The sequence below is a fragment of the Mus pahari genome, chromosome 1 (genome assembly GCF_900095145.1).
Source record: "Mus pahari chromosome 1, PAHARI_EIJ_v1.1, whole genome shotgun sequence".
Lineage (NCBI taxonomy): Eukaryota > Metazoa > Chordata > Mammalia > Rodentia > Muridae > Mus > Mus pahari.
This window is the reverse complement of record NC_034590.1, coordinates 3,377,881-3,397,996: the sequence shown is the minus strand read 5'-3', so window position 1 is coordinate 3,397,996 and position 20,116 is coordinate 3,377,881. Positions and strand designations below refer to the sequence as shown.

The window sequence follows — 20,116 nt, the reverse complement described above, 5'->3', positions numbered from 1 at the left end:
CCCTACAGACCTGCTGCCCACTGTACACGCCCCATCTGCTTCCTACAGACTTGCTGCCCACTGTCCGGATTGTGGCTGGTGCAGCTTCTGCAGCCACCTCTCTCCTTATGGTCATCACTGGAGTGGTCCTCTGCTGCTGGCGCCATGGCAAGTATCAGTGCCTTGAACCTTCCTCAGTCCCAACCCTACTCCTCTCCATCCCCTGTCTAGGCCCATCCCCTTGATTGACACCCCTGACTGACAGCCTTGGGACTTGGCTCCATTTCTGTCTCCCAATGCTTGCATGGCCCGGGGTCACCCCAGCTCCGTTCCATCTCTCCATGGTTCCCAACCTTCCTAGCACACTTTGTTCAGTTAGCTCTGTTTCCAAGTACTGATCACTTCCCCCTTACCAATGCCTCTCACATCCTGGGCCTCAGGCTCTCTCTCTAAGCAAAAGAACTTGGTCCGGATCCCAGGAAGCAGCGAGGGTTCCAGTTCACGGGGCCCCGAGGAGGAGACAGGCAGCAGTGAGGACCGGGTAAGATTCTGGGTCTCCACATCCCATTATACCCCCAGACCAATGTAATAACCCAGTCCAACCCACCCTCAAACTCAAATCTGGCCCTAGGCTTTATGTTGCTTGAATCAGGGTTTTTCTATGTAGCCTTGGCTGTCCTGGAACTAGCTATGTAGACCAGGCTGGCTTCCACATCAGATATCCTCCTGTCTCTGCCTCCTGAGTGCTGAGATTAAAGGCGAGTGCCATTATGACCAGCTTGGCCCCAGTCTTAAGCACGATGACCCCAGACCCACAGTATCCTCGCAGTTGCAAGTGTGTTTCTCCACAGTTATCCTTTTAGCTCAATGCGCTCTCACAGCCTTCCTTGTTATCAAGTCCAGCCTTCAGCTCTCTTCAGCCCAGCCTGTAAGGAAGACCATGAAAGACTTTAGGATCTGGCAGAGGGATAGATTGGATGCTCTTTTGACTGTGGCTTATCACTATTTGCCCCCCCCCCCCAGGGTCCCATTGTGCACACAGACCACAGTGATTTGGTCCTTGAGGAAAAAGAGGCTCTGGAGACAAAGGTGAGTGATGGGGGAGGAGCTCACTCCCAGAACGACTCTATGGAGACAGGGTCTCCCTGTTGCTGGCTTTGGACTCCGCACAGTCTTTCTCCTGTAACCGCTGGATTGCTGGGGTTGCAAGCTTCTCTTCTCCTTTTAACTCCATCACCTTAAGACCTTTGCCAGATGGTGGTGGCACAGGCCTTTACAGAGGCAGGCGGATCTCTGAGTGTGAGGCCAGCCTGGTCTACAGAGTGAGTTCCAGGACAGCCAGGGCTACACAGAGAGACCCTGTCTCAATAAAGATAAATAAATAAATAAATAAATAAATAAATAAATAAATAAATAAAATAAAATAAAATAAAATAAAAAGAATCAAAAGGGCAAACAAGGGAGGGAGACGGTTCATCAGGTAAAGATGCTTCTCAAACTTTATGACCTGAGTTCATTATGATATGGTGGAAGGACAGCCGGGGCTACACAGGGAAGCCTTGTCATGAGCCTCCCTCACCCCTCCCATCCCCCATAAAAGACCTGCCTTTAACTGCACTCTCACCTCCTGAGCCAGCTCACCAGCCGCAGCATCAGCTTCTGTTATCGATTCATTTTGCCTTGGTTTCTAGGCTTCTTTCCCCATCTGCCGTGTTTTATGCCTCTAAGTCTCTGTGCTCAGCTGTTGTCTTCCAGACAGGGGTTTTCCTTTCACGATTTCCCACCCTACCCTCACATTCCCTCAAAGACATCCCTACTTTGGAATTCTGTCTTAGGACAGACACATTGATCTCAGCCCTGGCTCTCATTCTAAGGCCCCCGTCTGTCCTGACTTCCTTCGGACAGAATCCCGAGCATCCCAGGAGGGCCTCAAACGGAGTCTGTAGCCAGGAATGTCCATAAGCTCCTGGTTATCCTCCCGAGTGCTGGGATTAAAGGCTTGTGCCTCCACATTGACTCTATGTAGTACTGGGAATCAAACCAAGGCCCTTGAGCAAGCTAATCAAGTGCTCTACTGACCGAATTATATCCCTAATCCTAGTTAAAACCTTCTCATCTATACTTGAGTGTTTTTCTCTTGACCTGAAAGCCACTCTTCCTTTCTCCCTCCCCCCTCTCCCATTCTCATTTCCTCCCTCCCCAACTTCAGCCCGACCTCGCTTGTTCTAGGGAGCCAGCACCACCCCACCATTTCCATGCTGGTCTATAGCTCTCTGTCTGGGAGTCTCTGGCTCTGCTCTTTGGCTTTCTGCTTCCATGCCTATCTCTAGACCTAACTGTAGCTCTGTGTGTCTTTCCACCCATGATCCTTACCTCTCTACACACATTTCTTACCAACTCTCATTTGTTCCTCAGGATCCAACCAATGGTTACTACAAGGTTCGAGGAGTCAGTGTGAGCCTTAGCCTTGGGGAGGCCCCTGGAGGAGGACTCTTCTTGCCACCGCCCTCTCCGATCGGTCTTCCAGGGACTCCTACTTATTATGACTTCAAGCCACATCTGGACTTAGTCCCTCCCTGCAGACTGTACAGAGCTCGGGCAGGTTATCTCACCACCCCTCATCCCCGTGCCTTCACCAGCTACACGAAACCCACATCCTTTGGGCCCCCAGATTTGAGCTCTGGAACTCCCCCCTTCCCATATGCTACCTTGTCTCCACCCAGCCACCAGCGTCTCCAGACTCACGTGTGAATCCACGAGTCTTGGGATCTTCAGTTTGCCATATAGTGTGTTGTCCAGATTTCTGGGGAGTCAGAACCAGTTGATGACCAACCCCTCCAAAACTGAACACTGAAGGAGGGAAGGATCACTACAAGCATCAGGACGGTTGGTGTACACTCAGTTCAGCCAAAGTGGATTCTCCAAGTGGGAGCAATATGGCCACTTTCCCATGAGAAAGGCATTCAAGATGGCGACTAAATGACTACTTTGCAGAGGGACAAAGATGGGAACTAGGGATACAGATGGAAGGCCTTTCCAGCCAGTAGAGAAGATTTATGACCATCTGCATCAAGAGGAAGGATAACATAAGACAAATCAAGATGAAAGCAATAATCCCCCCATGCCCCACCGAGTCCTGGCCAATAAGTATGGCCGTTCATTCTCTGGGAAACAAAATGGCCACTATCTTGACTCCTTCCTTAAAGATACAGAAAGAATTGAATCCAAGGAATGGGGTAGGGTGAAATAAAAGAAACGAAGGGGATTTTTGGGCTAAGAATATTTATGTTTAATAATAAAAGGGGGAGGCAAAGATGCAAATGTGCTTGGAGGAGTCTCCTGGTGTTTTCCATGAATGAAGAGGTTGTAGTGCATAGGGTGGCAGTAGCGATGACATCCTAAGTCCCTCCTCAGCCTCTTGCTACTGGCTTACTGCTGTAGGTACTCTCTCTCTCTCTCTCTCTCTCTCTCTCTCTCTCTCTCTCTCTCTCTCTCTGTGTGTGTGTGTGTGTGTGTTTTAAGATCTGTTATTTTTATTTTACTTGTGTGGGTGTTTTGCCTGCATGTATTTCTGTACACTATATACATGCCTGGCCCCTGAGGCCGGAACAGAGGGATGAGTCCCCTAAAACTGGAGTTATCCACAGTGTGGGTGCTGGGAATTGAACCCAGGTCTTCTGAGAGAGCAGCCAGTGCTTTAAATCACTGAGCCTTCTCTCAGCGGTTAGCCTGGAACTCTTAATCTTGCTGCCTCAGGCCCTCAGGGATTACAGGTACACATCACCATTCCACTTTAGACTCTTTTAATAATACACCCCTACCTCACCCCACCCACATCCACACAGATGCACACACACAAAGCAGAAAGACAGACAAATGTGGGCAGGTCTCCACAAGACAGACAGCTAGATGTCTGTACAGAGGTGCACGCGCTTGTGCTCGAGCGCGCACGCGCACACACAGAGCTGAGCTGCCTCAGTTGGTGGGGGAAAGTAGAATATTGTACACAAAACAGTGAACCCTTTAGGCAGAAGACTTGAGGTGGTCCTTAGAGTGGGTGAGAATGGGGGGGCTCCACACAGTGGTCCTCAGGTGCTGGTCTTCGAAGGCTATGGTATCCAGCACGTGACCCGAGTCAACTGTAAAGGGTCTAGGGCTTTAGTCATGGATTTTTGGAGGGAGTATTTGAAGGTCCAGACACCTGGCAATCAGGGCAGGAAGGCTTCCTAGGTTTGAGGAAGCAAAGGTGGGAGACTTGGCCTCTGGTCCTAGCTACAGTGTTTTGTTTTTTGAGACTGGGTTGCATGTAGGTTGGCTAGCCTCAAACCCCTATCCTCCCGCCTCTCCCCTCAGGTGCTGGGATTACAGGCATTCCTATTACACTCCCTAAATTCTTGACTGGGAAAATTCGGAGGTCTATATTCCTCGGACCTCAAGAGAGGAATTTATGGAGGACCCCCGCCCCCATGGATTCTGGCATCATTGGAGGAAGACAAAGCTGATGCTGGGTGTGTCTGCGTTTGCCAGAAGAGAAGGCCAAAGGTCCAAAAAACTGCTACGCCCAGGACTGAACTTAGTGACTCGGCCTTCATGCGGACAGTGACACCTGGAATCTTGAGGGGCTGGGACTTGGCGCAGGCTCCCTCCCGGGGTTCCGGAGCCTCTCAGTGCGCAGAGCCGCCACGCTATTGTCCTGGCTGGGAAGGCGGGGCCGGCGCGGGGCGGGGCTGGCGGCGCCGGCGCAGCCCGGGGGCGGCGGGAGGAGGAGGAGGCGGCGGCGGCGGTGGCGCTGGGAGCTCCTGTCACCGCTGGGGCCGGGTAGGGCCGGGCGGGAGCGCAGGGGACGTGAGGGCCCGAGGCCCGGACATGGGGCCCACCAGCCCTGCCGCTCGCGGTCAGGGTCGCCTCTGGCGACCGCCGCCGCTGCCGCTATTGCTGCCACTGTCGCTGCTGCTTCTGCGCGCGCAGCTCGCCGTCGGGAACCTGGCTGGTGGGAGCCCCAGCGCGGCCGAGGTGAGGCCCGGTCGGGTCCTGGGGATGGGGAAGGGGCGGAACCGGGCCTCGACCTGGACGCGGGACGGCCACCGCAGTCCTTTTGGCCAGGTGGCCTGCCCCACGCGATCCGAACTGTAGATTTTCCTAGGTTGCTCCATCGTCTGACGTCCCTGCCCCCTCCCACCCGCATCGTCGGACCTGGCTCTTTCCAAGAGCCCCTGGTCCAAGAAATCCAGAGCACCCCTAGACGACAAAGCCCCAAGACCTGCCCACCTAAGCGTAGGACGCACCAGGCAGCAGGCGCTTGGATCTAAGAACCCAGGTCCCTCGTATCCTCTGGACCCACATGAACCCCCTGCCTTCAAATATCCAGGAGTCCGGGTCTCCACCCACTACTCAATCCAGATATAGCTCCTCTAGTCCTTAAAGGTCTGATGTGCAGGCCTACTGGGAAGCTGGGCCCTGTCGTCTTTGCACCCCCTCAGTGGGAACCTGAACTGGGGATGGAGGGAGGAGGGGCCAGAACGCCTGGGTTCGCCTCCCCCCGCCCCCAACACGATTCAAGTTTAACCCCTTCAGGCTTCAGACCCAAGCCGCTGAAGGCGGGGGCGGAGCCTGTCTTCTCAGCAACAAGGCCGCGGGGCGGGGGGGGGGACCCGGGTCACCATAGCAACGGGAGAGCTGGGGCGCTCCAGCCCCAAGGGATCTGTTTCCCGGGGAACGGTCTCTCCACCCAGGAGGTTCTTCGAAGGAGCTGGTGCTTGAGACGATAGGGGCAGGAGCCCTATCTGGGTTTTAGGGAGCAAAGGATCAGACAACACAGATGACAACGTTCCCTGGCTCCTCACTGCCCCATCTGCCTTCATTCTCAGGCTCCAGGGTCAGCTCAAGTGGCTGGACTATGTGGGCGTCTAACCCTTCACCGGGACCTGCGTACCGGCCGCTGGGAACCAGACCCACAGCGATCACGACGCTGTCTTCTGGACCCGCAGCGCGTGCTGGAGTACTGCAGACAGGTGGGCGGGACCCCACGGGGAGAGAGGCGTGGTCAGTGAGAAAGTAGGTCCAAGCTGGGGCGGGGTCGCCCTTGAGGAAGCTGGACTTGGCAGAGTCCAGGGAGATGAGAGAATCTCTAAAGCCAGGGAAAGCTTGGGGGTCTGTGATCAGTGAAGAGACTAGGAGGGGCCAGCGCAAAATTATTTTGAGAAATTAGGGGCCGCGGGGGGGGGGACGGAGACTGAAAAAAAAAAAAAACAAAACGAAAAAGCCCCATGGACTAATAAAGATCGCCTGAAGAGTGGCAGGGTTTAGGAATCTTTGGAGCCATTTAGAAAAAGTGGGAGTGTAAGTGGGCGTGGCCGAAAGAGAGGCAGGGCTTAGACCAAAAGACCTTTAAACCAACAAGATTCAGTAAGCGATGAAGCCCAATGAGAGTGGCTGCTTGCCTTGAAAAGGCGGGGCTAATACAAAGAGGTGAGTTAGTAAGAGAAAGGCTGGACGTGAAAGAGGCAAGATATATTGAAAAGAAACCTGATTGCTGAGCGGGGTCGCCCTCAAACATGGGCTCAGAGGAGTTGGCATGAACAAGTCTGGGGACCTTTATCAAGCCCTCGTGAGAATGGTGAACTTAAGGGAGACCACTAGTGGGTATGACCAGTGGACCCGAAGCTTAGCATCCGAGGTCTACAAATTAACCTGTTAGTTCTACAGACAAGAGACAAAGGCCCAGGGGATGCCCTTAGGAACCGAGACTGTTAAAAGGGACTGCTCAAGCTGAGTCTAGAGACATGGGCCCATAATCCCAGTTATTGGAAAGGCTGAGGTAGAAGAATCACAAATTAAATTAATTCTGTAAGCTACAGAATGAGTTCAAGGCCAGGTTAGGAAATGTAAGACCTGGTCTCAAAAGAAAAAGAAAAAAGAAAGCTGGGCATGCAGGAGTTTGGTGGTAGAGCATTGCTTTGGCACGCACGAGGCTGTAGGTTCAATCTCCAGTGCTGATGCAAAACGAGAGATGCAGAGGGTGGGGGTCAGCCAGTAGGTTGATTCCTCCAACACACACACACACATACATTGTGTCCTACAGATGTACCCCGAGCTGCACATAGCACGTGTGGAGCAGGCTGCACGGGCCATCCCGATGGAGCGCTGGTGTGGGGGTACCCGGAGTGGCAGATGTGCCCACCCCCACCATGAGGTTGTGCCCTTCCATTGCCTGCGTGAGTCACCCGCTGGAGGGTGGGGTGGGAACTGAGGTGAAGTGGGAGTCTCCCAGAGATGACTCCGGTCTACATTGGAAGTCTGGGTGACGGGCTGAGAAAGCTGTGAATGCCCAGCCTCTGAGGAGGGCAGGCCTGGGCTATTATGATTCTGGTGTCTCTCGTTCCCCAGCTGGTGAATTCGTGAGTGAGGCTCTGCTAGTGCCCGAAGGCTGTCGGTTCTTGCACCAGGAGCGTATGGACCAGTGTGAGAGTTCAACCAGGAGGCATCAGGAGGCTCAGGAGGTTAGGGTCTTGTCCCACCAGTCCTAACCCTAGGATCTGGGAATCTAGGTCCTTCCTTCCAGAACCCAAGCATTCAAACTGGACCGTAGGCGGTCCATCCCTTAGCCACTTCCAGAGCCCAGCTTCCAGGCTTTTCTGCCCACACCCTCCAACCAGGTCCTTCTGGCCTCCGGGCCTCCTCTTCCTGCAGGCCTGCAGCTCTCAGGGTCTCATCCTGCATGGCTCTGGCATGCTTTTGCCCTGTGGCTCTGATCGGTTCCGAGGTGTGGAGTATGTATGCTGCCCACCTCCCACAACTCCCAACCCATCTGGGATGGCAGCTGGGTGAGTGACAGAGACTCCCCTATACCCAACCCCCACCCACCAAGGCTCTTGAGGCCGGGCATGGAAGCCTGGGAGTCTATCTGGGGATCTTACTGGCTGAGTCTTCTGCTCCTTCAGTGACCCCTCTACCCGGTCCTGGCCCCCGGGGGGCAGAGCAGAGGGAGGTGAGGATGAAGAGGAGGTGGAATCTTTCCCTCAGCCAGTAGACGATTACTTCGTAGAGCCCCCTCAGGCTGAAGAAGAGGAGGAAGAGGAGGAGGAAAGGGCCCCACCTCCCAGCTCCCACACCCCTGTCATGGTCAGCAGAGGTGAGGTAGCCTCCTCTGCCCCTCCCTCTTCAGCATTTGTGGTTTGTGTATTTGGGGGAGTAGAGGGGTGCCTTTAGGAGTGACATGGTGGGAAGGGACACAGCTGGGGGGATGGAAGAGACAGCCATGGCTTTGGATATGGTAGAATAGTCTATGAAGAATGAAGGGGGAGAGAGCTCAAAAGGGGATGCCCAGAAAGGGGTCATCTGACAGGCGCTGCTTTGAAGATGATATGATGGATTTCATTGTGACCTGCCCTCCTGACCCCTTGTCTTGCAGCCACTCCCACCCCAAGGCCTACTGATGGTGTGGATGTTTACTTTGGCATGCCTGGGGAAATCGGCGAGCATGAGGGTTTCCTGAGGGCCAAGATGGACCTGGAGGAGCGTAGGATGCGCCAGATTAATGAGGTGATGAGAACGGGAAACCAGCATCCCCGCAGGATTCCATAAACACAGGGAAATTCTTTATCGACGCTGCCTCTAAAGGATAACCAAACATCCTTCGGCTTGAGCCCACACTCAGGCAATGGATTACTAGATCTGCCTTGCAGACCACTGAAGTGCCACCAGATTCCATAGGCACTCTGGTCTATGGCACAATCCACTTTAAATTCCGTTGGAGCTGGTCAGGTGTAATATCATATGCCTTAATCTGGATGCTTGAGAGGCTAAGGCCAGCCTCAAATTTATAACGACTTTGAGATCAGCCTGGCTACATGAGAACCTTTCTTTAAAGAAATAAAATAAATAAATAAACCTCCTGATTGTTCCCTCTTGGGAACCCGAAGTTCAGTGGTACTAGGTGATCTTTGTCCTCTTAGACCTTGGAGATGGGTAGGGGGACTCCCTGTGTGGAGCAGGATAGATCATGGGATCCTGAAGTGTCCCCATCCACCCCTAGGTGATGCGTGAATGGGCCATGGCTGACAGCCAATCTAAGAACCTGCCAAAGGCCGACAGACAGGCCCTGAATGAGGTAGGACCCCCTCCCTCCTCCCTCCTGACTCTCCCTCATGCCCCGCCCACTACTGGGGGGCCACTCCGCCCATTTCAGTTCCTTTCTACTCACCTGTCCCCTCCCAGTCCCACCCTTACATTTGGCACTGCCTCTACTCAGAATGGAGCCCAGGGCTTGGTGCATGCTGCTGAGCCCGCACTGCCCCCTGGAGGCAGGTTTTGGAATCCTCTCTCAAACAGGGAGTCATGGCCAGTCCTTTCTCTGAAGTTTTTTCCATCAAAGCTAGGTCCCTGTCCCCTGGCTGTAGTTGGTTCTGTCCCTCTGGTCCCTCTCTAACAAACCCAGCTTCCTAACTCTTGGCCCCACTTCCCTGTGGTTGCCTGCCTTTGGGAGACCCTACCTATGTAGAATCTTCTCGATCAGCCTCCACTCCATTAGCGTTGTAGAGGCTCAGCCGGTCTTTTGGGTTGGAGCTGCCCAAGCCTGCCTTTCCTTTAACTGACCATTTCTGTTTCTAGATTGCTTCCACCTAAGGTTACAGCCTACACCCTCAGGCTAGCCCCCCCTTCCCGTCCCCAACTCTACCTGACCCTGCAGCCCATCCCTTCCATTGAGCCTCCCATCCCAGATTGGCGCTGTCCGGAGGGAGACCCACTGAAGCTCACCCTCTTTGTTCTAGATTCATGTCTACCCAGGTTTTCACCCACCTGCTCTCTCTCCTACCTCTGCACCTCTCCCTAGCACTTCCAGTCCATTCTGCAGACCCTGGAAGAACAAGTGTCTGGTGAGCGGCAACGCCTGGTGGAGACCCACGCCACCAGAGTCATCGCTCTGATCAACGACCAGCGCCGAGCAGCCCTGGAAGGTTTCCTGGCAGCCTTACAGGGCGATCCGCCTCAGGTATGGGGAGGTAGGGGTGGGGCAAACACCAGTTGAGAAGGAAGAGGCTCAGCCTGGGACAGCCTTGGTCCCTTCCACAGGCTGAGCGAGTTCTCATGGCCCTGAGGCGCTACCTGCGCGCAGAGCAGAAGGAGCAGAGGCACACCCTGAGGCACTACCAGCACGTGGCCGCCGTGGATCCTGAGAAGGCCCAGCAGATGCGCTTTCAGGTACCACATGCTTCCGGTTCCCGGATGCTAACCCAGCCTCCTCTTTTCCTCCCACCCGCTCCCCCTCTAAGAAATGTTCCGTGTATGAGTGTTTTGTTTGTATATCTATCTGTTCACCACATGTATGCCTGGTCTGTGAGGCGGCCAGGTGAGGGTGTTGAGCCTCCTAGAACTGGAGTTACAGACAGTTGTAAGCCATGTGGATGCTGGGAATTAAACCTGGGTCCTCTGGAAGAGCAGCAAGTGCTCTTAATGGCTAAGCCATCTCTCCAGGCCCCAGATTCTTTTCTTGACCCTCATTTTCAGCTTAGAACCCTTCACTATGCCTGGAACGAACACTTTGTGTTCCCAAACCTTTTCCAGTCCCTCCATTCTTCAAATCCCAACTTCTTCTTTTTTTTTTTTTTAAAGATTAATTAATTAATTAATTAAATGTATATGAGTACACTGTCACTCTCTTCAGACACATCAGAAGAGGGCATCAGATCCCATTACAGATGGTGTGAGCCACCATGTGGGGTTATTGGGAATAGAACTCAGGGCCTCTGGGAGAGCAGTCAGTGCTCTTAACCGCTTCTTGATGTTGGAAAACTGCCTCCAAAGCATGCACACACCCACGCACATGCACTCGGCACACACCTTTCATACTGTTCTTTTGACTCCCTTCTTGCCCTCAGGATTCCCACTTTCCTTCCCTGGAATCCTATTTCCTGTCTCTTGGATCCCTGCTTCCTAGCCCTTGGGTTTTACTTCCTTTCCCAGAAACCTTTCCCTTGACCCTGGAGTTCGTCCTTCAGCGTTCCTCCCTACCCTGTCTTCCCTAGAACCTCTGCTGTCTGCACTAAGATTCTCCGTCTGGTTTCTTGGACTTTCTCTTTTGGCCCACAGATGCTCTGTGCTCCTGAACACCAATGCCAGGAGCCATTACGACTCCTTTGTGAATCCTCTGGACCAAGTCCTGTCTCCCCCACAGCCCCACATGTGTTCCTCCAGCCCTGCTTTCTCCCTCTGACCCATGAGTCTGCTTTCTCCATTGGTACCTCTCTCTCTCTCTCTCTCTCTCTCTCTCTCTCTCTCTCTCTCTCTCTCTCTCCCTCTCCCTCTTCCCCCCTCCCCTTTGTTTTTGCTTTTGGAGAGCAAAACTACTCACTCTATAGTAATCCTGTTTGCCCCTGGAGCTTGCTATGTAGACCAGACTGTCCTTGAACTTACAGAGATCTACCTTTGCCTCCCAAATCCTGCTATTAAAGGCATGCACCACCACACCCAGCCCTCTCTCTCTCTCTCTCTCTCCATATATATATATATATATATATATATATATATATNATATATATATATATATATATATATATATATATATATATATATGTATATATATATATATAGTATCTTATCATCATCTTGCCTCGGGTACTGTCCAAGCCTTGAACTTCTACACATCTCCTCTTCCTTTTCCCTGGATCCCACTTCTCCTGCCTTAGCTTCCATCCCCTGTGGCTGGGTGCCTGACCCTTATGTCCTACTTCCTGTCCATGTTCCATGTTCCATTTCCACAGTGCCCGTTGAGTTCCCCTTTTCATCCCGTTCTTCTCCAGCCCGTGCTGCCTGCTTCATCCCTCGTGCTCACTCTCCCACAGGTCCAGACCCACCTTCAGGTGATTGAAGAGCGAATGAATCAGAGCCTGGGGCTGCTGGACCAGAACCCTCACCTGGCTCAGGAGCTGCGGCCGCAGATCCGTGAGTGCCTGTTGCTTTTCTCCTGAACCTCAGATCTCCAAGGGCGGACTTTGACTCCCAACCCTCAATTTCCCATTCTCTACTTAAATCACCCTAGAACTTGGTAGTTCAGATTAAGAGTCAATTCTTTTTCAATTAATTTGAATCATTTTCCTCTGTCTGGTCTGGGTTTGTTCCCTTTGGTGGTATAGCTAGTAGTCAATTAATTGTGCAGATTAATTTAAACAGTGGTTTGTTTTTGTTGTTTCTTTCTTTCTTTGTTTTGAGACAGGGTCTTACTTTGCGGCACTGTCTAGTCTGAAATTCACTATGTTAGATCAGGCTAACCTTGAACTTTGAGCAATCCTCCTGCCTCTGCCTTCCAAGTGCTGGGGTTATAGGCTTGTGTCCCAACATCTGGCAAGATTTTTTTTTTAATGGCACCAGAGATGGAGCCAGGATTGCGCACTGATAGGCAACATCCCCACATTGGCTTCTTAAGACAAGATTTTGCTCTGTAACTGAGGCTGGCCTGGAGCCACATAGCTCAGGCCAGCCCTCAAATTCACAGTCCTCCTGTCTCTGCTTCCCCAGTGTCAGGATACAGCCATACATTGGCCCTACTCTCCTCAAAAAATTGTGCAGTGCTACGTGTGGTGGCGCACACCTTTAATCCCACCCTTGGAAGGCAGAGGCAGACAGGTCTCTGAGTTTGAGGTCAGCCTGGTCTACAGAGTGAGTTCTAGGACAGCCAGGGATACACTGAGAAACCCTGTCTCAAAAGAAAAGAAAAGAAAAAAAAAGTTGGTTAGTACTGGCGATCGAACCCAGAGCCTTTTATATGCTAGAGGTGTGCACCACTGAGCTACACCCCTGGGCTATTGAGCTCAGGTTCTACTGGTTAGAATGAGTCACAAGTCAAATCTGATTCAACAGAGGGGAGCCTACACAAGAGAGAGAAGACTGGAAAGTGTTAGCCTGCATAGTCCCGCCCCCTACTGTGACTTCCTGCCAATCAGCCCATGCCTAGCTCCTACTGCAGGTTTAGCCTCCATCCTTCCTGCTGGAGCACCTTGCTGTCTCTCTAATCTCCCATCCATTCCGATGTGAGGGTCCCTGCCCTTGCCCCCCTGTGGCCTTCTCACACTCACTGCCTTAGCCATCTTTCTGTGTGTCCCCTCAGAGGAGCTTCTCCTTGCTGAACACTTGGGTCCCAGTGAACTGGACGCCTCTGTGCCCGGGAGCAGCAGTGAGGACAAAGGTAGCCTCCAGCCTCCCGAATCCAAGGACGGTGAGCGAATACAGAATCCCGCCCGCCTTTGAGAGTCAAGCATCTTTCCTTTTCCTTTGCAATGCCAGATTCCTTGGCCTGGAGGAAGAAGCTGTTGAGGAGCCCAGGGCTTTGTGAATGCTAAACTAGAAGAGTCCTTCCACTCAGCGCTAGCCCTAGTCTTCTTTTTCCTCCCCGCCACCCCCTTTTGTTTTTTTAGACAGTCTAAGTAGCCCTGGCAGGCCTTGAACTCCGCATCCTGAGTAGCTCAGATTACAGGGTCTCACTGTTCAGGCTAGCCTAGAATTCACTATTTAGCCTCAGGTGGCCTCAGACCCGTGGTCTTCTTGTGGTAGCTCTCCAAGTGCTGATATTAGAGACGTGTGCACTATCATACCCAGCACACAACCTTCTTTCTAATTCTCTAAGGTCTGGGGGGGGGGGGGTCTGTGCCACCACAACAGGTGGGAAGGAATAAGCAGGGATATCTGGGGGTATCCGGCTTCTGTGAGGTTCTGGTGGGGTTCTCTACCCTTTCTTTCTCTTCACTGTTTCGCCTTTCTGTCTTGTCTCCTCTGCCGGCAGATCCCCCAGTGACTCTTCCAAGAGGTAGGTGTCACACAGCATAGAGCCCGGTCACCAAATCCCTCTGAACCCTAAACCACGAAGGGAAAGGGCTGCATATGGCAGGAAGCCCAGGGCTCCTGGAGTGGAATCCAGCGCCCTTTCTGATGTGACTTGGGTGGGCTAGGGTCCACAGATCAAGAGTCTTCCTCCTCTGGAAGAGAGAAGCTAACTCCACTGGAGCAGTATGAGCAAAAGGTGAGTACGTGGGAGTCTGGACCCTAGGTGGAGGTTCTGGAGGCTTGGATTCCTCGGCTTCTGGAAAGAGCTTGCTGGGGACATGGACTTAGCATTGTTGGGCTGGGAGGCACCCGTCTAAGCCCCTGGGACCGTGACCTCTGCCAATCTCCTGCTTCCCCAGGTGAATGCATCCTCCCCGAGGGGGTTTCCGTTCCACTCGTCAGATATCCAGCGGGATGAACTGGTAAGAAGAGGCAAATCTGGGGGCGAGGTCAGAAGTCGGCATGCAGGCTGTGGCCTCCAAAGCCTCAGTGCCCGGGATCCTGGTGAGCCTCAAAGATACTCTTGGTCTGGTCTCCTTTCTCCACAGGCGCCTTCCGGGACTGGAGTTTCCCGAGAGGCTTTGTCAGGTCTGCTGATCATGGGAGCTGGAGGAGGCTCCCTCATTGTCCTATCCTTGCTGCTTCTGCGCAAGAAGAAACCCTATGGGACCATCAGCCATGGAGTGGTGGAGGTGAGGGGCAGACGGGGCGTGGTGGAGGGGCGGAGTTAAAAGTAGCTCCGCCCCCATGCCCTGAGCCCTCCCTTGGCCCTGTTGCAGGTGGACCCCATGCTGACCCTGGAGGAGCAGCAGCTCCGGGAACTTCAGAGGCATGGCTATGAGAACCCCACCTACCGCTTCCTGGAAGAACGACCTTGACTCCAACCCTAGCTGCCTTCAGCTGAGCCCTACTGCCCTTCTTCCGGTCCCCCAAACCCAACTCCCAGCTTCCGGTGGGGGAGGGAGATCTTGACAAATTCATTCTTGTTTCCCCTTCCGAGTTCCAGATTCCACACCCTTAGAAATCCCCAGCTCCTGTCCCACAAGGGACCTCTTCATCTTAATTTATTTTATGTTAATTTATTGCTCCTTAAGGTGACCTCCTGGGTCCCAGTGTATGTCACTCCCTGGAATTCACCATCCCACGTTTCTTCACTAACATCCCAATAAAGTCCTCTTTCCCACCCGGCCATCCCGTGTTTCTGTTGGAGAAACTGTGTGTAAGCAAGCTGGACTTCTCAGCCCAGGCTTCCTGCAAGTCTTAAAACTGAGTGAAGGGTGGGTGTGGTGGCACAAAACTTTAGTCCCAGTATGCAGGAGGCAGAGGCAGGCAGATAGATTTCTGAGAGTTCGAGACCAGTCTGGACTTCGGTCTACAAAAGAGTAGAACAGCCTAGAATCAAAACAAAACAACAATGCCGTGCGGTGGTGGCGCACGCCTTTAATCCCAGCACTTGGGAGGCAGAGGCAGGAGGATTTCTATTCTTTTTTTTTTTTTTTTTTTTTTTTTTTTTTTTGGTTTTTCGAGACAGGGTTTCTCTGTATAGCCCTGGCTGTCCTGGAACTCACTGTGTAGACCAGGCTGGCCTCGAACNCAGAAATCNNCCTGCCTCTGCCTCCCAAGTGTTGGGATTAAAGGCGTATGCCACCACGCCCTGCGGCAGGAGGATTTCTGAATTCAAAGCCAGCCTGGTCTTCAGAGTGAGTTCCAAAACAGGACAGTCAGGGCTACACAGAAAAACCCTGTCTTAAAAAAAAAAACAAAACAACAACCAAAAAAACAAAAACAACGACCAAAACAAAACCCCACCACCACCCACAACAAAAACCTGGAACGAACCTGAGTGAGGGTGTTTTAAATCTGGGTGGGGCCTGGCGGGAAGGATGACTGGGTAGGGGGCAGGGCCCAGAGGCTGAACATTTTTTTGCCTGCCTGGGAGCTTTCCGTGGTGCTGAATGGGTCGCTGCTCGGATCGACTACCATCCTCCAGCCCTTCCCCCTTCTCTCTGCTCTGTTTTTACCCCTAAACTTTAAAAACAAAGAAACAAACAAACGAACGAACGAATACATACATACATACATACATACATACATACATACATACATACATACATACATACATACATACATACATACGTACGTACTGGAGCGGGGCGGGGAATGCGTGCCACACTGTGGGAGTGGAAGTCAGAAGATAGCGTGCAGGAATTGCTTTGCCCCATGTGGTCCTGGGGATACAACTCGGGTTGGTTGGAGGCAATACCCTTGACCCAATAAGTCATCTCACACGTCCTCCAGCCTTCTGTTCACAGTCAACACCACACCACTGCAACCTTCCAGCCTTGGGAGTGAAGGACTGGGCATACATGTATGCTTGTTTTCTTTTTAAAAATGTGTTTTGTGTGTTTGTTTTGTTTTACTCTTGAGACATGGTTTTAAAAGGTAGCCCTGGGCTGGAGAGATGGCTCAGTGGTTAAGAGCACTGACTGCTCTTCCAGAGGTCCTGAGTTCAAATCCCAGCAACCACATGGTGGTTTACAACCATCTGTAATGGGATCCGATGCCCTTGTCTGGTGTGTCTGAGGACAACTACAGTATACTCATAAACATAAAATAAATAAAATCTTTAAAAAAAAGCTAGCCCTGACTGTCATAGAACTCACTTGGTAAACCAGGCTGGCCTCAAACACAGACCTTCTTTCTTTTGCCTCCTAAGCAGACTTTGTACTCTGCCACTGAGCCACATTCCCAGTCCCCGGTGATACCTTATCAGTGTCCCATAGAAAGACATCTAATACCAGCAGCACCTTCTGAACTCTCACATTCCATCTGTGACATTTCAGGGTCATGCTGTTACTTATCCCAAGGAAAAACAGGCTTCTCCATATGCTGCTACTTATCCTAAGATAGCTGTTAGCAGGACTATCAGGTTTTTGTTCGGGGAATTTTAAAACATTGGAGACAGACTGGGCAATACAGCTCAGCCCCTCAATGCTTACCAAGCATGCACGAAGCCCTGAGCTCCGTCTTCATTACTGTATAAAGTGGGCGTGGTGGCACCTGCCTGCAATCCCAGCACTAGGAGGTGGAAGGTTACACGGTCAAGGTCAGTGGAGGACAGAGACTCAGTGGGTAAAGGGCTTGCCACTAAGCCTGACATTTTTTCCCCCAGAGCTATGTAGCAGAAGGAGAGAATCAGGTGGCTTTTAACACCCCTGCTCCTCAACACACGTGGACACAGATAAGTACCTACATATATACATGCACGCACGCATGCATTCATACATACATATGTACATACATAAATACAATAGCAAGAAGACATTCAAGATGGCCCACACTTCTGGTCCCAGCACTTTGAAGGCAGAGGCAGGGGATCTATGTAAGTTGGAAGCCTACATAGTTCAAGGTCAGCCAGGGCTATGTAGTGAGACTCGATCTCAATCAAAACAAGAAAGAGGCTGGGTGTGGTGGCGCACGCCTTTAATCCCAGCACTTGGGAGGCAGAGGCAGGCAGATTTCTGAGTTCAAGGCCTGCCTGGTCTACAGAGTGAGTTCCAGGACAGCCAGGGCTACACAGAGAAACCTTGTCTTGAAAAAAAACAAAATAAAAAATAAAAAAGAATTTCAAAGTCAATCTCAGCTGCATAGCAACTTCCAGGTCAATTCAGAGTACATGACACCCAAGATAAGTACATAAGTATCTTAAAAGATTTATTTATTTGAATATTGCTTGTATGCATTCTTTGGCCTTGGTGTTTGTGTGTAGACCACATTTGTGCCTGCTGCCAGCCAGCAGAGGCCAAAAAAGCACTGGATCCCCTGGGACTGGAGTTGTATAGAGCTGTGAATCACTGTGTGAGTGCTGGGTCATGAACCCAGGTCCTCTGCAAGAGCAGAGGTGGTCTTAACTGCTGAGCCATCTCTTTAAACCCAAAGAAAATTTTCTTTTCTTCTTCTTCCTCTTTCTTCTTCTTTAACCCCCCCCAAAACCCAAATCTTTATTATATATATATATATATATATATATATATATATATATAATCCCCCAGGATGCTATCTCTCATTTCCCCCTCCTCCTCTTCAACGCCTCTGATGTAGAGGACACTATTACAGCTCATTGGAACTTCGCCCAGATGTCCAGGCAATGCCCATCTATGTATTCTGCTGTATTTGCTAGCTGCATGCTCATGTAGCCATCAATGGAGACCAGGTAGCCCTTGGACTCCATGCCCATTTAAGTTTCACCATCACTGGCTTTCCTGTCAGTCCATTGAGAAAAGGCTTGGAATTGAGGGATAAATTCATTGAGAACACCGGAGAGCACTGCACCCCACTAGTCGCTGACTCCGCCGCTGCCTGCCCCTTGTGACTGGAGCAGCTGCCAATACACAGAACCCAAGAAAGTTTTCTTTAAGTTCAGTGTCATTCTCTACTATGTAATGAGTTTGATAACAGCCTAGATGCCCTGAGACCCTATATCAACACACACAAAAACCAACCCATGTTTTGGAAACAAACATTCATGGTGCTCTCTCTGTGCCAGAAAATTGCTCCATTTGAGGAAAGAAGAGGGAGGGAGGGAGGGAGGGAGGTACATGGCCAAGGCTTTTTCTCTTCCTTGACTTGCTGGAGTTCGCTTTCTAACATAACTGCCCAGCAGATGGCAGCCATGCACCAAACTCTAACATCAGTGAGTCATGATCGGTGAGACAGATGGCCTGGAGAGAGGTGGGGGCGGAGAGGAGGAGTGCCTATTTCTAACTCTCCCAAAGGCCTTCTAAGCCTCCATGTCCGTCAACACATCTCTCTCTCTCTCTCTCTCTCTCTCTCTCTCTCTCACACACACACACACACACAGTGTGAAGTGGATGAGTGTTGCACACCCTCCCATTCCATTAGAGCACCAGGTTTGTACTGTTGTCTGACAGTGGTCGTACCTTTATTACACCCAGAGCAGGTAGAAACACATTCTCCTAATGCCAGAATGGAGAAAACTCATGATCACCCAAGATTTAATAAACTTTACATTTTAGGTCGGGTGTGGTGGCGCACACTTTTGATCTCAGCACTTGGGAGGCAGAGGCAGGTGGATCTCTGCATTCAAGGCCAGCCTGGTCTACAGAGCTAGTTCTATGTAAGACCCCATCTCTAACTAACTAACTAATTATTAACTTTACATTCTAATGGCAATGCTTGATTTATTTATTTATTGTTTTACTCTGTGTGTGTGCGTGAGAAAGTCAGCTCTCTCCTTCCTCGCTGTTTGTGGGACTCAAAGTCATCAGACTTGGTGACAAGCCCCTTTACTGGCTGAGCCATCTCACCAGCCCTGTCTTTATCACCTGTCTGTCTGTCTGTCTATCTATTTATCTATTTCTGAGACAGGGTCTTACTATGTAGTCCAGGCTGGTCTCAAACTCACAGAGATCTGCTTATCTTTGCTTCCTGAGTGCTAGAATCAAAGACATGTGCTACCACACTGGGCCTGTTTATTAGTTTTAAAATACTGTAATTAGAAGGTAGAGAGATGGTTCAGAAGTTAAGAGCAATTTTTGCTCTTCTACAAGGTTTGGTTCTCAACACCCATGTTAGGTAACTCACAGCCACCTGTAATTCCAGCTCCTGGGGATCCGATGCCCTCTTCTGACCTCCATGGGCACCCATACTCTCTCACTCACATTTTTAAATTGTAAAACAATACCATCATTAAAATATCTTGCCATCGCTCTCCTGACACTTCATGCCCCTAAAACAGCCTTCTTTTTACACTGAAGATGATTTGTGTGTGTGCGGGGGGTGGGGGGGGACATAATTCCCTAAACTATATCACACGGGCTGTATAGGGAGTTCCTAATTGCAGGTGAGTTCTTACATGAAGTCCAGCACATCCATATGAATCCATGAGCCATCTGCCACAGTATCACCACATCTAGGAGCACTGGTGTGAGGCAGCAGCCATGAGAGATAACACTTGTCCCTGGTAACTCTGTCCCCCCTCACTCCCTGCCTCCTTTCCTATCCTCCGGAACTTCTGATCCTCCTGCCACCGCCTCCCCAAAGTTGGGAGGATAGGATTGTACCACCACACCCAACCTGGCCTGTGACTTTAGTCGATGGAATATATCAGCAAGCCTTACACAAGCAGGGCTATTGCCTCTCAAGATACTGTCCCTTGGGGCCCTTACTCACTGTGCTGGAGAGTTTTATGTCAACTTGACACAAGCTAGAGTAATTGAGAGGAGGGAGCCTCGACTAAGGAAAGTTTGGACTGCAGGGAAAACTGCAGAACATTTCCTTAACTAGTGATTGGTGGGGAAGG

General features: G+C 51.3%; 2 protein-coding genes and 1 pseudogene across 3 annotated transcripts in view; 2 read left to right on the top strand and 1 right to left on the bottom strand.

Moving 5' to 3' along the window:
• The window catches only part of Kirrel2 (kirre like nephrin family adhesion molecule 2), a 10,223-nt gene extending 6,929 nt beyond the window's left edge, over positions 1-3,294 (top strand). Inside the window, exons 12-15 of one of the 2 annotated variants that reach the window (XM_021210538.1) lie at positions 49-147; positions 420-520; positions 1,003-1,068; positions 2,395-3,294. In XM_021210538.1, coding sequence (XP_021066197.1) covers positions 49-147; positions 420-520; positions 1,003-1,068; positions 2,395-2,730 — 602 coding nt within the window. In that variant the 3' untranslated portion in view covers positions 2,731-3,294. Of the gene's footprint in view, positions 1-48; positions 160-419; positions 521-1,002; positions 1,069-2,394 lie in introns of both variants that reach the window. The other variant, XM_029542699.1, reaches the window with a different exon arrangement.
• A 1,359-nt stretch (positions 3,295-4,653) lies between these two features.
• On the top strand, positions 4,654-14,985 carry Aplp1 (amyloid beta precursor like protein 1). Its single transcript, XM_021191272.1, has 17 exons — positions 4,654-4,992; positions 5,847-5,990; positions 7,061-7,193; positions 7,366-7,478; positions 7,669-7,802; positions 7,920-8,110; positions 8,390-8,520; positions 9,014-9,088; positions 9,812-9,970; positions 10,051-10,179; positions 11,820-11,919; positions 13,082-13,189; positions 13,754-13,777; positions 13,920-13,990; positions 14,154-14,216; positions 14,343-14,486; positions 14,574-14,985. Exons 1-17 carry the CDS (start codon positions 4,846-4,848, stop codon positions 14,670-14,672), a joined length of 1,965 nt encoding a protein of 654 aa, XP_021046931.1. The 5' UTR covers positions 4,654-4,845; the 3' UTR covers positions 14,673-14,985.
• Positions 14,986-16,789: 1,804 nt separating this feature from the next.
• Positions 16,790-19,689, bottom strand: LOC110331446 (annotated as a pseudogene).
• Positions 19,690-20,116: the final 427 nt, after the last annotated feature.

Bases quoted from the DNA above. Each gene is read 5' to 3' on its own strand.
- Aplp1 (XM_021191272.1), top strand. From the start codon at position 4,846: ATGGGGCCCACCAGCCCTGCCGCTCGCGGTCAGGGTCGCCTCTGGCGA. The intron at 7,479-7,668 runs GTTAGGGTCTTG...CTCTTCCTGCAG, and splicing joins GGCATCAGGAGGCTCAGGAG to GCCTGCAGCTCTCAGGGTCT. The intron at 9,971-10,050 runs GTATGGGGAGGT...TCCCTTCCACAG, and splicing joins TACAGGGCGATCCGCCTCAG to GCTGAGCGAGTTCTCATGGC.